At 48.4% G+C, this 13,792-nt stretch overlaps 1 protein-coding gene across 1 annotated transcript in view; it reads left to right on the top strand.

The window, feature by feature from the left end:
• Positions 1 to 13,792, top strand: part of ALX4 (ALX homeobox 4) — a 188,608-nt gene that overhangs the window by 168,899 nt on the left and 5,917 nt on the right. Inside the window, exon 3 of the mRNA XM_078684685.1 lies at positions 11,365 to 11,493. Coding sequence (XP_078540811.1) covers positions 11,365 to 11,493 — 129 coding nt within the window. The remainder of the gene's footprint in view (positions 1 to 11,364; positions 11,494 to 13,792) is intronic.

A 13,792-nucleotide genomic window follows, 5' to 3' on the forward strand; every position in this document is an offset into this window, starting at 1 on the left:
TTGTAAACTCTTGGCATGAGGACTCAGTGCATTGTAAACTTAGCATGAGGATTCACTGCATTGTAAAATCTTGGCATGAGGACTCAGTGCATTGTAAACTTAGCATGAGGATTCACTGCATTGTAAACTCTTAGCATGAGGACTCAGTGCATTGTAAACTCTTGGCATGAGAACTCACTACATTGTAAACTCTTAGCATGAGGACTCAGTGCATTGTAAACTCTTGGCATGAGGACTCACTGCATTGTAAACTCTTAGCATGAGGACTCAGTGCATTGTAAACTCTTGGCATGAGGACTCAGTGCATTGTAAACTCTTGGCATGAGAACTCACTACATTGTAAACTCTTAGCATGAGGACTCAGTGCATTGTAAACTCTTGGCATGAGGACTCACTGCATTGTAAACTCTTAGCATGAGGACTCAGTGCATTGTAAACTCTTGGCATGAGAACTCACTACATTGTAAACTCTTAGCATGAGGACTCAGTGCATTGTAAACTCTTGGCATGAGGACTCACTGCATTGTAAACTCTTAGCATGAGGATTCACTGCATTGTAAACTCTTGGCATGAGGACTCAGTGCATTGTAAACTTAGCATGAGGATTCACTGCATTGTAAACTCTTGGCATGAGGACTCACTGCATTGTAAACTCTTAGCATGAGGACTCAGTGCATTGTAAACTCTTGGCATGAGAACTCACTACATTGTAAACTCTTAGCATGAGGACTCAGTGCATTGTAAACTATTGGCATGAGGACTCACTGCATTGTAAACTCTTGGCATGAAGACTCAGTGGGTTACAAGACTCCTCAACATGACTACAGCTAGTTTATAAACCCCTTTAACTTGTTTTGTGTCCGATGACAACACCAATGTGCACTTACCACAGGGTCGCGTTTGAGGAATAGTATCCCCTCCTGTAAATGTCCTCCCCCATCCACCTCAATCTCCCTCATTGTGAAGCAGTGTGCAGGTGTTGCCCCTCCACATCTTACGACAAGGGTTCCATCGAATGGTGATAGCGTTGTGTCCATAGCAACAACATGTCACGTACATAGGTCATTGCGACGCTGGGTGGGTCCATTTAGATATGGTGGTGAGTATGATGATAGTAGATGGTAACAAAACGTGTATCCTGTATGCATATGGACAGTGCCGTGCGCTCTATAGTAAGATGTGCTGGGTATCGCGATTCGTTATCGCGATTCTACTATTATTGCGACATCCGATCCGCGAAATTGAGCTTTTATTTCACATTTAGGGAAAGACATTTCCCTCTCCCAACCCAGACCTGATTTTAAGCAACCAATTGACTTTATCTGATCTTAACCTGTTTTAAAGGGTATCTTTTATGTACTTTTACTGCAGGTGCCCCGGCACCCCATAAATCACCCGTCTGTCATCACCACCACCCTCCTTGACAAGAGGCTTTTCGAGTGTTAAAGGATGATTCGGTACAAATCCACCGTGTCCAATTCAAAGCAGAACCCCCTGCTCCCCCCTCAATGGAACAAACCGAGCGCTCGCACCGCCCTGAGCCCCACACATACCTTCCAGCCCTTTCATGTGTCCCCACAGACAGAGCTTCAAAGATGGCAGCGCTGCCCCTCGCCCCCCGGGCAGCTGGCTCTCATTGCCCCGGGCCTCGCCGGGGAGGGAGGCGCGGCCTCCTGCCTGGGTCCCGGTCCACGGGGAAAGCGCAGAGCCGAGGCCTTCCATCACCCTCCGTGACACCCACGCAGCATCCTGGGACCAGCACCTGTCAAAGCGCAGTGACGTCACCTGATGGCTCCTGTCCCCAGTGACATGGCTGCTGGAGCTAGTTAAACTATCGCGAGATCTTCAGTAACCCCATAGTGGGCAAGGGCGTCAAGGGGTCACCTGCGGTCACCTCTGCTCAAAGGCATGGTTTGATGGATATGGCTGATCAGACGCCATAAGCAGATCAGATACTCTGCCTCATTGATTTATTGATGGGAAAGCAGCAGTCTTATAAGAAACCCATTGGATATTTGTAAGCTTGTTTCTGATTGGACAGTAGTCTATATGTCAGACTACCTCATTTATGAAAAGTGACGCATCGCTGCGTGAAAACAGCGATGCGTCACTTTTCACTGTGCCCTCCTTGCGGCATTAATGATGCGTCATATTTACAGTATGACGCTTCATGGCGCAAGGAGTTACAGATACGTCAGTATTTCTGACGTATCTGTATGGCGCAAAAGTGACGCATTGCTGGAGTGTGTCACAAAAGTGACGCAACTCCAGCAATGCGTCCTTTCACATGGGGCAAGCCCCATGTGAAAGGCCCTGCGTCAGTCTTACGCCTGCTGTGAGGCAGGTGTAAGAAATTGACGTGTTTGTGTCCTAGAAGTGACGCAGTGAAATCTTATAGATTTCACTGCGTTACTTCTACGACCCTTTCTTGCGTCAATAAGCCCCCTTGAATACATTATACCTGGCACAGGTATAATGTGGCGCAGGTGTTTACAAAGTGACGCATCTACCTAGATGCGTCACTTTGTAAATAAGGTGCAACAAGGCACATTTTTTACGCTGCTGGTGCGTCACAAAAAGTGACGCAACGGCGGCGTAAAAGTGATGCACAGCCTCATAAATGAGGGCCCAGGTGTTTCCACTGGAGACGGACAGTCCATTTGAATTCTGATTTATATTTATTAAGACACAACTCTCAGAGTATACAACAATATCCCAAATGTCTTACTCACTCAGTTTTAACTTACAAATTATGACCTAAAACGCTGATGTAAGTGTGTAAACCGTGTGTTAAAGTTTACGTAACGCGCCCCATAGTTTCATGAGCTGCAGGAGAAGAATGGCGGAAACAAAGGATGGCAATTGCATTTGGACTATGAACCTGAACCTCAACTGGCGAATGTGCTAAGCAGCAGAAAACCAGCCAGCTCCATGGCAGGGTTGGCCATCATATGGGAATATGCAATTTTCATAGATTCCTGTGCCTAGCTCATGAGATTCTTGTGAATCTGAAGAACAGAGTAGGTTGATGGTGACGGTGGCCATTATATTTGTGAACATACCCTATACTTTAAGAACAGACGGGCAGTAGTATCTGGGCGTTTCCGCCACCTTAGTTTTCTTCTGCGTAAATCTCAAATGTTGATTCACTGAAGGAAGGCCTCTGAGTTCTTCTAACAGCAAACTCTCACTTCTTGCTGTGGTAACTCTAGCAAGTTGATGGAGCTTTTCACATTTTATAGTAAAGGGGGTAGTAAAAGGATATTCCCAGCAGTGTGCCAAATGGAAGTATGGAGACATCCTCGTTTTCAGAGCAAGGGGATTCCCAATTTTCTGCTTACCGGTTTTGTCGGATTGATCTAGAACGTCACCACTCCCTCTAGGTTTTCCCAGGACATAGTCTCCAAGTAGGGAAACTGTAGGTGGACAGCTACAGTTTTTGAGATGTTGGCTTTATTTTGGTTCTTTGGAGTCATTGTATGTTCCACCTGGATGTCTTAGCCTCATCTAAGTTCACCTCTCGTCCCGCTCTTCCGCCTACTCCAAGTAACTCATGAAAAGTACTAATTTGGCAACTTCTGATACCAGTCTTTCCTTTTTAAGCTCTTCTCTTTCCTGGCTGCTCAATATCGTTGATTAAAAGGTAAAAAAATGTAAACTTGATAAATTCTCCAATGTTGTGCACAATGCAGATGTTTATGATCTTAGCATTCCGATGGCCACTAAATGAATCGCATGTGATCAGAAAACAAAGAAATTAGGGACCAGATGCAGGTAAAATCAAATTTGCGAGTCCTTAATAGTGAATTTTACTGATTCGTTATTAAAGACTCGCAAAATTGAATGCAGATAGGAATCGCTAAAATATTAGCGATTCCTTAATATTCCTTAATAACGAATCTCAAATTGAGATTCGTTAATAAGGAATACCTACCAATTCATTCCTATGGGCTATGAGGGCCAGAGGAATGAATGGGAAGATATTCCATATTTGCGATTCGGTATTAAAGAATCGCAAATAGCGGGAGCTATTTCTAGGGTGTTAGGGTGTCAAAAGGATACCCTGTTGCACCCCTGAAATGTGCACGTGCACTTGTGGCGCACATACATGCCCTAAGGGCATGAATGTGTGCCACATGGAACTATAAAAAAAGCAAAAAAGTGCTTTTTTAAAGGAAATCGCTAATTACCACCAACTTGAAGTTGCCGTAATTAGTGATTTCTTAAGGCTAAAGTGCACTTTCTTTTGTGCTACTAACATTGCATTTAAGTAGTCGCTATTTCCGATTCCTTAAATGCAAAAGCAAAATAAGGAATTGCAATTTTGCGATTCCTTATTTTGCTAGTAGGTTTAAACTCGCCTACATTGCTCTCAGCCAAATACCGATCGCAAACGCTGAAATTCTGCGAATTTCAGCATTAGCGATCGGTATTTGGCCACCTACATCTGGCCCTAGATTACTTTTGGCACACATCACAAACGGAGTGGTTTCTTGTACTTACATAGGTGTAAATCCCCACCTCAATGGTTCTTATTGTATCATCCTTGTAAAGATGTTGGGCAGAGCAAGTCCTAATGGTTTTAAATCAAGTGCCCTGTGGACTCACCATGAATGCCCAGGACCCTAAAAATGAAAATGAAAAGCTCAGAATGGGCAAGCCAGTGGGGTGACCAGCTTAGTGGACCTATGATCTTAATTAATGCCATAAAGGCCCCAGCAGGGCAGTTCAAGGCAGCGGCTTCCTGACACCATAAACTGTGCGCCCATCTGTCTCTCACGCTTATTCATCAATAAAGCGGTATGTGTAGGGCTGGACTGGCCGTAGCCGGCACTGGGCCCTGGCTGTGTTCCCTAACATGGTAACACGCGTCTCTGGTTGTGACGCACGACATGGAAACAAGTCCCACGCAAGATCAATAAGAAACTACTAGTCTGCTGGAAAGATAGCTCAGTGTGTGTAGCACCTGTAGTAGAGATGTGCATTATTGTAACATATAGCGTTTACTGCCCTGCGTGGGGCGCTGAAGCACTTGCCTACGTGAGTAGCTTGGTGTACCAAGCTACTCACGTAGGCAAGCGCCCCACGCAGGGCAGTAAACGCTATATGTTACAATACAATGCACATCTCCACTACAGGTGCTACACACACTGAGCTATCTTTCCAGCATAGATGCGAGATGCCTGCAGGGGCAAGTCACATGCAGAGCAGGAGGTGTATTTTACAGCAGTGCTATTATTATTATTTTTAATTGCAGTACTGGTATGATTATGGTCTAGATGCCAGGGGGTGCCAGGTGGACCAGGCAGTGCCTGTCTCCTGCAGGGTGAGGTGGGTGGTGGGAGCCGAGGCCCCTGCAATGCTGACTACTACCAGGCAGGCCATAATGCCGACGCCAGAGCAGGCCGGAATCCTAGCTCGAGGCCCCTTGATGCCTTTCACGAGATACATGTGGACATCTGGGGCCTGATTCAGCAAATTCGCTGCCACCCAAAGATATTGGCAAACTGGCACTTGAGAGTGAGAGGCGCGCCCAGAGTCACAGAATCACGATTTGTGACATCAACACTCACAAGATTTATGATCAAGGACAAATTCAAAATTCAGGGAAGTGTCTTTGTTGTTAGTCACAGAAATACCAATGCTGTTTATCATCTGACTGCACATCTAAATCTCCTTTTTAGGTCTCGGCCTGGCGTTACACTGCGCAGCAGTGTTCGCGCAGCCGAGATTTAATGTTTACAGTGTTGGGGGCTCAAACCCGCCCCTCTTCTCCATTGGCTGGCCTCATAAATGCTGACCAGCCATTGGAGGAGAGGGGCGTCACTCCGTTAAAGCCCCATCTTTTTGGGATTGAGGGGTGTGTTTTTTCGTTTCTTTCTGTTTACTTTCTCTCCTCTTCCCATTGGCTGGAATTTAACATTCCAGCCAATGGGAAGAAGAGAGAACGAAAACACACCCCTCAATCCCAAAATGACGCTGCGTTTCTCCGAGGCATTTCTGCTGGGCCTCGGAGAAACGTGGTGATCTTTCCGGCGCTGTTACATGAGGTACAAGTGACAATTGTGAGCAAACAATACATAAGGTAGCAAACAGTGTATTCAAATTAATTGAATTATTAACTGTATCGACTTGCAAGGAAGTACCTGTGTTGCTGGGGCAGCGGCAAGATGGCCAGGTCATCTCCTAGCACCCCAAGCTCCGGGTCTGTCTCCTTCCGGACATGTACCTACGTTAAGCTTTGGGAACGGGTAAGACTCTGAATCCAGGTTACGCATGCCACTGCTAACCCCAACCCCTCTTAGACCGAGTGAAGTTACTTTCTGATACCACAAGATCCGCCATGCCAAGTCATTTGCTCGACCCTCCCTCTCGGGTGACTGCCTGGTTTTCGATTGGTCGGTGGGTCACCATTGCTCTTGGTTGACGCGAGGGTGCACTGAACGACGCGCGGGAGCGGGCTGTGGACAATAGAGCACCGGAGAGGGATAGAGTGCCGCCACCCGGGAGACACCTGACATCCGGGCACACAGGTCCGTGTTTTCCGTAGGACATCCAGCTTTCGGGCACTGGGGAGGCTCGGTACTTCCACATCCGGACACGAGTGTCACAGTAGCAGGTACACCCGGCGCGGACTTCCCGCCGGTACCAGAGGCAGCAGCGTGCCCACCCGAGGCCGCCCGCACAGACCGAAGCTGGAGGAAGGCAGTCCTGCCCCCCGGAGACCGAGGCACGGCGGGGGTGGCATGGCAGATAAGGAAGGTATGGGTTAGGCCAAGGTAGTTGAAGAAGCGCTCTGGGTGCTGAGGCTGGTTGTTTGGGGTCGCTTAAGCTGAGGAGAGTGGAGATCGTGGGGTAGTCTGTGGCTGGGAAGCTCGGGTCGGTGTGACGGGAGAGGTACTGCGGGTGCTTTGAAAGAAGTTTAGGATGGGCTTGTTGCCGTAAGGATGGGCTCAATGCAAATAAAGTGGGATCACTTGGCGAGTTGGGGCTGACGCGTCGTGGGAGTGAGGTGTGCAGTTGGAGTATAGGGAAAAAGAAGCGTAGTCAGCTGATAGGCATGTGTTTGTAGCCCCTTTCTTAAGTTGGGAAGCTATTATGTGCACGTGGTATTCTATTCATACTGTGCAGGTTGAGAATGTTTGTTTGTTCCCCTTTTTGTGGCTGCCTATGTTCCCAATCAGACTGTTACTCTTTTGTGTATTAGATTTTGGCTTCTGTTACGAACAGGAACGCTAATATAGAGCTAGTGACTGTTTTGTTGCTCCGTGCTCCTCCACCACCAACAGCTCAGTGCTCGAGTGGGCGCAATTTTCTGCAGGGAAGCTCCGGAGCTTGCCAGGTCAGTTCGGGGGCAGACTATGGGACTATCAGACCACCAAGAGCCTGATTTTAGCTGCCGCTGAGCCCCCCACGCACAACGCCACCCCCCACAGATCCCACCCACTGTTGCCTCGTGCTCTCTTTTCTGCCCCCCCACCCCTCTGTTGCCTCGTTGTGCTCACTTTTCTGCCCCCAACCCCCTGTTCCTCGTTGTGCTCACTTTTCTGCTCCCCACCCCCCTGTTGCCTCGTTGTGCTCGCTTTTCTGCCCCCCGTTCCTCATTGTGTGTGTGGCTCTGTGTGTGTGGGGGGGGCATTGTGTGTGTGTGTGGGGGTGTGTTGTGTGTGTGGGGGGGCATTGTGTGTCTGTGGGCATTGTCTGTGTGTGGGGCTCTGTGTGCATGTGGGGCTCTGTGTGTGTGGAGGGCTCTGTGTGTGTGGGGGGCTCTGTGTGTGTGTGGGGCCCTGTGTGTGTGTGTGGGGCTCTCTGTGGGTGCAAATGCAATAGGTCTCGCGTTTGCGAAAGATTAAGCTATTGACATTGTAAATGACAATGCCATTTATTTATCTGTTTTCAAAACCAACAGATAAAGACAAATGTTGTCATTTACAATGCCAATAGCTCTAACTTTGGCAAAGGCGAGACCGTTGCATTGTAAATGCTTGTTAGAATGAATGTATGGATGTAATAAGAGTAGAAACGCACAGATACCTCATTGAGGCAAAAGGGAATCCATTTCAGCCCACTAAAAATGATTAGCACACAAGGAGCAAAAAACATTTAAAAGTTAGAAGTATATATTGCATACTTGTGCAATACTTCACCCACCTACCCGCAGATTAAATGCATGTGGAACTATACTGAAGGGAGTGCATGCATTCAAACATATGATGCGTCGATTCTTCGCAAACTAGGCTCAGCAGGCGAATTACGCAGATTTCTACAGTTCTAAAAATGTACCTAAATCAGAAAAGTGAAGATGGAAATTACACAATTTATAGTTTTTAGTTTTTCCTCCTAGTACAATATACCTACTCCCACGCCCTATCCATAGGTAGACAATGCTCATGAGTACGCAATGCTGAAATATGCATTTAAACATGAAAACATTCTTTCTTCAGAGAATATGGGCATGTTAGATAAGCATTTCCACCATTTTTTGCACAAAGCCTTCCATCTCATTTCTGAGTAAATGTAAATATGTTTATAAAGTGGCAGAACATTTGGAGATGTTTGCCAACACACAACAAAGTTGTAACTTTGTGTATTTTTACACCACGTGCCCCTCTCCTGGTATACATGTGTCCTCGCACCAACGCTAATGGGCATATTTATTAAGTCTGGACGGTGAACTCTGCTCCACTCGTGGAGTTTGCAGAGTTTTCTGCACACGAGTTACGTTGAGCTCCCGAAGTTCTGAAAAACTCTGCGTAGTGGAGCGGAGTTTTTTTCCCCTCGCTCGCATTCATCAACGTCAAGTCGGAAAGCAAGGAAATCCATCTCTCCGGCAACATTTTTCCTCGTTCGCCATCGTCAACATCAAGTTGGCGAAGGTGCACGTGGAAAATCAACCTCCTGCGAGATTTGTCAAAACGGGAGGTTAGAATGCTCGAGATGAGAAATCGTCCATTCGCATTGAGAAAGCTACCGCTCGAGTGAAAATGTACTCGAGTAGCAGAAAGGAAGCAGCACCCGCTTGCGCAGTACATTGTGCTGTTTGCAATGATTGCACAGTGAGGACAAGCACCTGGCACTGAAAAACATTGCGAACTGCCTTTACCTAAAGAAACTCCACCTCTTGCCAAGCTCCGTGTAGCATGGAGGAGTTTTTTTTGCGCTTCGTGGAGTTCCGCATAGCAAAACTTAGCGAACTCCGCCCAGGCTTAACATTTATAAAGAAATTACTCAGCAAGTCACCTGCGTGATTGGGAAAGGGAAATACCATGGTGCAGGCTGCCTGCGTTGTAAGCAGGAGCACCTTCCTGCACAAAAACAGTCCCCTTGAAGGAGAAAGCAATGAGGAGAAATTAAGCTATTTCTCCTCGTTGCACCTCACCTGGGGAAGTGTAGCATTCTGACGCATTCCCAGGTCTATCAGTTCTGGTAAACCTGGGAATGTGTCAAACTCTATGAGTGGATGTGTGGGAACACCGCATACCACCCATGGAACGCCCCCCTGAGGCAGAGTAAGGCAAGGCAGCGATTTGCGTTGTGTTGCATAACTTTGGATTCATCAGGCCACTCAAGGTGGCTGTGCGTGGTGTGATAAATCAAACTTAAGAGTTGCATCGCTCGTGTGCCCCGTTGCGTGGCACAAGGGTCACGCAACTCTTTTATAAATATGCTCCTAAATGGACAACTGTTGTAAGCGTGTAGTTGTGCGTTCCATCTGAAAATCCTGAGTCTAGCCGGAAAAAAAAAATCTGAGTTTCCTTGCATTAGGAATGCCGGTAGAGTTGGAGCATATTTCTGACTTTCTTAGAAATTGCAAAGAATTCCTGGACCCAGTCTAAGAATCTAAGACTCGCCCGGTCTCCCAGGCCTGTCCAGTCTAGTGGCCCCTGCCAGCAATTCAGGTTCTTTTTGACATAAGAGCTCCTGCCTACCTGACAGGAGCACTTTCAACAAACTTCTAATGTCATCTGACCGCTGTGTCTTGTCAGCAGCTTTACTATATTTCAGAAACAATCTGCCAATGGCAGGATTTCTTCTAAAATATAATATAAAAATGAATAAATTGCCCTGATGCAAAGGGAGCTTCTACCATTTTTTTCTTGCTGGTGTCCACCTTTGCCCTGGTCAGGAGAAATATGCGCCAGAAAGTAATGTCCTAAAAAGGCCCATGAATATGATTTGATTTCTGATGCTTTGACCCCGTGGCCCTGGGGTGGATGGGTGGCGAGGTCATAACAGGGGCGGCTCTAGGCTCATGGCGGCCCTGGGCAGGGAGCGTAGGTAGGGGGCCCCGGAAGAGGGGTTACGGACGGGGCGGAGTGCAGAGGCCAATGAAGAGGGGGGTCAGGGTGTTTGGAAGTGGAACAGAGCCGGAGGCCACGCAAATATGTATCCATCCTCAGAGGATTATTGTATTAAGGATATATATTGGCGTGGTGTGCAGGTGCACAGCTTGCACATGCCTAAGGCCGCCCCTGGTCATAAGTTTTCATCAGCAGGGGTATCTGGGGGCTCCAACTTTGGAATCCTACCGGCTCCTTTAACTGTACATTTTAGGGAGAGAGGGTCCCGCAGATTTACATCAAGGCTTCAGCTCTGCAGACTTCTAATGCGGGCCTTAATCATGCATAAATGGAGGAGGCTTGTATTCCACAAAATATTAATGCTAGGCACCTGAGCATTGGCATAGACTATCCGTTTCCTTAATTCTCTGCTGGGAACCCATTTCCACTTCCCCCCCATCAGCTTTGGCCCCTCTTCCCCATGCTGAGTATGGATTACTCCTGCCCTTTGCAGAGGTAAATCTCCAACTGTTTTGACGAGGTGAAACTCTCTGCAAAAGGTCTGGGGATGCACACAAACCTGAGGGGTTCCCCCGTCTTCTGCAGATGCCTCAGTCCAGAAATATCCCAACATCACCCCCAGGACATGTACCCCCACCCTAAAAGTAAAGCCCCATATTTTTATCTTGGAAATCAGAAAATCCATTTATACGCTCAGCAAAAACCCTTAATGTGCATATTGCACTTGTAAAGTATGCTATCTGGACACCCACATGCCTCGTGGATGTGCAAAGATCTGTGTGAATTGCGTGCATTAAACTCTCGTGTTTAGGTCTGGCTACAGAAAGCTTCAGCTGTTCCTAAAGTTTCATATTTGTACTGTGAGCCTGGCAAGGTGGAAGGAGACACTGAATTCTTGGGCGAGGGAGGAAGGTTGACCTCAGGCTCAGGCAGCGTTCAGTCCTACAAATCACCTCCTTAAATTAAACGTATGACTAGTAATTTTTCTTTAAACTCTAGCATGAATACACCTGCAGCTGCTATGGTTTTGACAGCGCCTCTCTTTACTCCCCCCCCCCCCCAGGTGTGGTTCCAGAACCGAAGGGCCAAGTGGCGGAAGCGGGAGCGCTTCGGGCAGATGCAGCAGGTGCGGACGCACTTCTCCAGCGCCTACGAGCTGCCCATCCTCACCCGGCCCGAGAACTATGCACAGGTAAGCTGGAGGCGAGGCACTCTCTGGGCTGCGCATGCGCGAACAGATGTGCCAAGATCACACGGCTCAGTGCGAAGGGGACGCGGGGCGCCAGGAGATGAGCTTGGAGAAGGAAGGTAACGCATAGAGAAAGGATGAGAGGAAACGGGGGGGGGGGGGGGGCAAGGATGGCAGCAAATGAAATTGTAAAGGCTACACAAAGGTAAGGTAAAATTAAGAGAATGCGAAAAGAATGGAATGCAAAAAGGGAAAGGAGGAAAAGGTGAAAAAGAGAGAAGGAAAAGGAAGGAGAAAAGAACTGCCGAATAAAGCATAAAAAATAAAATAGCACTCAAACTAGAAAGGAAATGCATACAGAAAAAAATAAAGTCAAAATAACCAAGAGGTGAACAGAGAATGTGAGCTGAAAGTAAATATACAGAGGGAAACTAATATTACAAAGAAGATAGAAGGAGAAAAAAACGAAACTTAGTGAAAACGGGGGAGATAATTTGAGAAATGACTAAAGGCAGGAAGGAAAGAGAGGACAACAACTACACGAAGAAAGATACATAGATGACGAGGAAGGAGAGAAGAAATAAACAGTGAAACAGAACGAGGAAGCAAGACAGAAAGAAAGGGCTGGAGAGGGGGAGGAATGAGGGGATGAAGCTGGGAGTGCACAGGACGACAGAGGTCAAAGGGCACTGTGGCCCCTGCCCCTTGCTCCGTGAGACAGGCCAGGAGGAGGCAGAGGGGAGCACCCGAGCTCCGCGGCTCGTGGGGGAGGCCGTCAAGGTGTAGGATGGAATCCGCGTGCAGGAGGCAGGAGGTCGGCGAGCTGCAGATGAGAGGGCTGCTGTTCCAGGCTGGAATTCAGGGGCTGCCCCCACCGCGCACATCTGGAGGCCGCTGCTGCATTCTTCTGTCTCCAGACTTCAACACCTCTCTCTGGGGAAGCATCTCTGGCCAGCAGCAGGGCCCTCACTTTCACTGACTCCCCCCTCCCAACCCCCCAACCATGGGGATAAACACACCGGGGCACGTGGGGAGAAGCTGAACTGCAGAACGTGCTCACCCCCCAAATAAACAACACCCGGCCCTGCCTTTTCTTTTGAAGCATCCCATCTACTATCTGTGTATTGCTGCAGACCCCCCTCTGCCCCCACGCAGGGCACAAGTCCTACAAAAAGAAGTGAGGGGACGCTGACGTCACGACAGGAAATGACGTCACAAAAGTTGGCTTGCACCCTTAGACTCATTGCCTCCTCTCGCTCACCCCTTAAATACGATTGCATCAGAGAAGCCAGCGCGTGAGCAGCGTTCTGAATGAGCTCCGATCTTGCCCCAGAGAGGCCAAAGAGTGAATCTGTGGCTCCATTTGTTCCAGTTATCGAGCTCCCGGTAAAATAAGTGGGGGGACGCTGTCCACCCGCGTGGTACACCGACTCGAGCCCTGCCCCCACGCACAGACGCTGAGCCCCACACACATCACGTGACTCACCTCGGTGACTACTCGCACAGGCTGCAGCAAGTCTCGAAGATGACGTGGCCTTAGGTGGTGGGCAAGGCAGGGTGGGAAGAGATTGGGTGATGCAGATAGACCTTGTCCCTTTGGTGAGCCTGAAAGTGGCCTGCAGAACTCTCATTGGTGGCAGGAGGGGCCAGGAAGTAAAGAACTGAGGGATGGAATGCTTGGATCTCCCTGCCACTAGTAATCACTCAGGGCTGCATTTCAGCCCTCTGCTTTCTCGCCCCCCATGCAATCTAGGCAATGGCCAGCCATATGCAAATCAGCCATGGTTCCACTGCCACTGAAGACACAGGCCAGTCATATGCACACCAGTCATGGTGCCACTGCCACTGTAGGCACAGGCCAGCCATATGCAAATCAGCCATGTGCCCACTGCCACTCTAGACAGAGGCCAGCCATATACAAATCAGCCATGGTTCCACTGCCACTGTTGATACAGGCCAGCCATATGCACATCAGCCATGGTTCCACTACCACTGTAGACAGAGGCCAGCCATATGCCCATCAGCCATGTGCCCACTGCCACTCAAGACACAGGCCAGTCATATGCACATCAGTCACAGTCCCACTGACACTCTAGACACAGGCCAGCCATATGCTAATCAGCCAGGGTCCCTCTCCAGGAGCAGCATCTAGGGATCACTGGTGAATCAGCTGTTACCACTATACAGGAGAGAGAGCACAGCTGAGTCTCAAGTCTTTGTCGTGTTGCAGGGATTCTACACATACACAGAACTATGCACAGGAAACTAGGACCTCGTGTGTATTGGTGTATCAGAAAACCCA

The sequence above is a fragment of the Lissotriton helveticus genome, chromosome 3_2, assembly GCF_964261635.1.
Source record: "Lissotriton helveticus chromosome 3_2, aLisHel1.1, whole genome shotgun sequence".
Classification (NCBI taxonomy): Eukaryota; Metazoa; Chordata; class Amphibia; order Caudata; family Salamandridae; genus Lissotriton; species Lissotriton helveticus.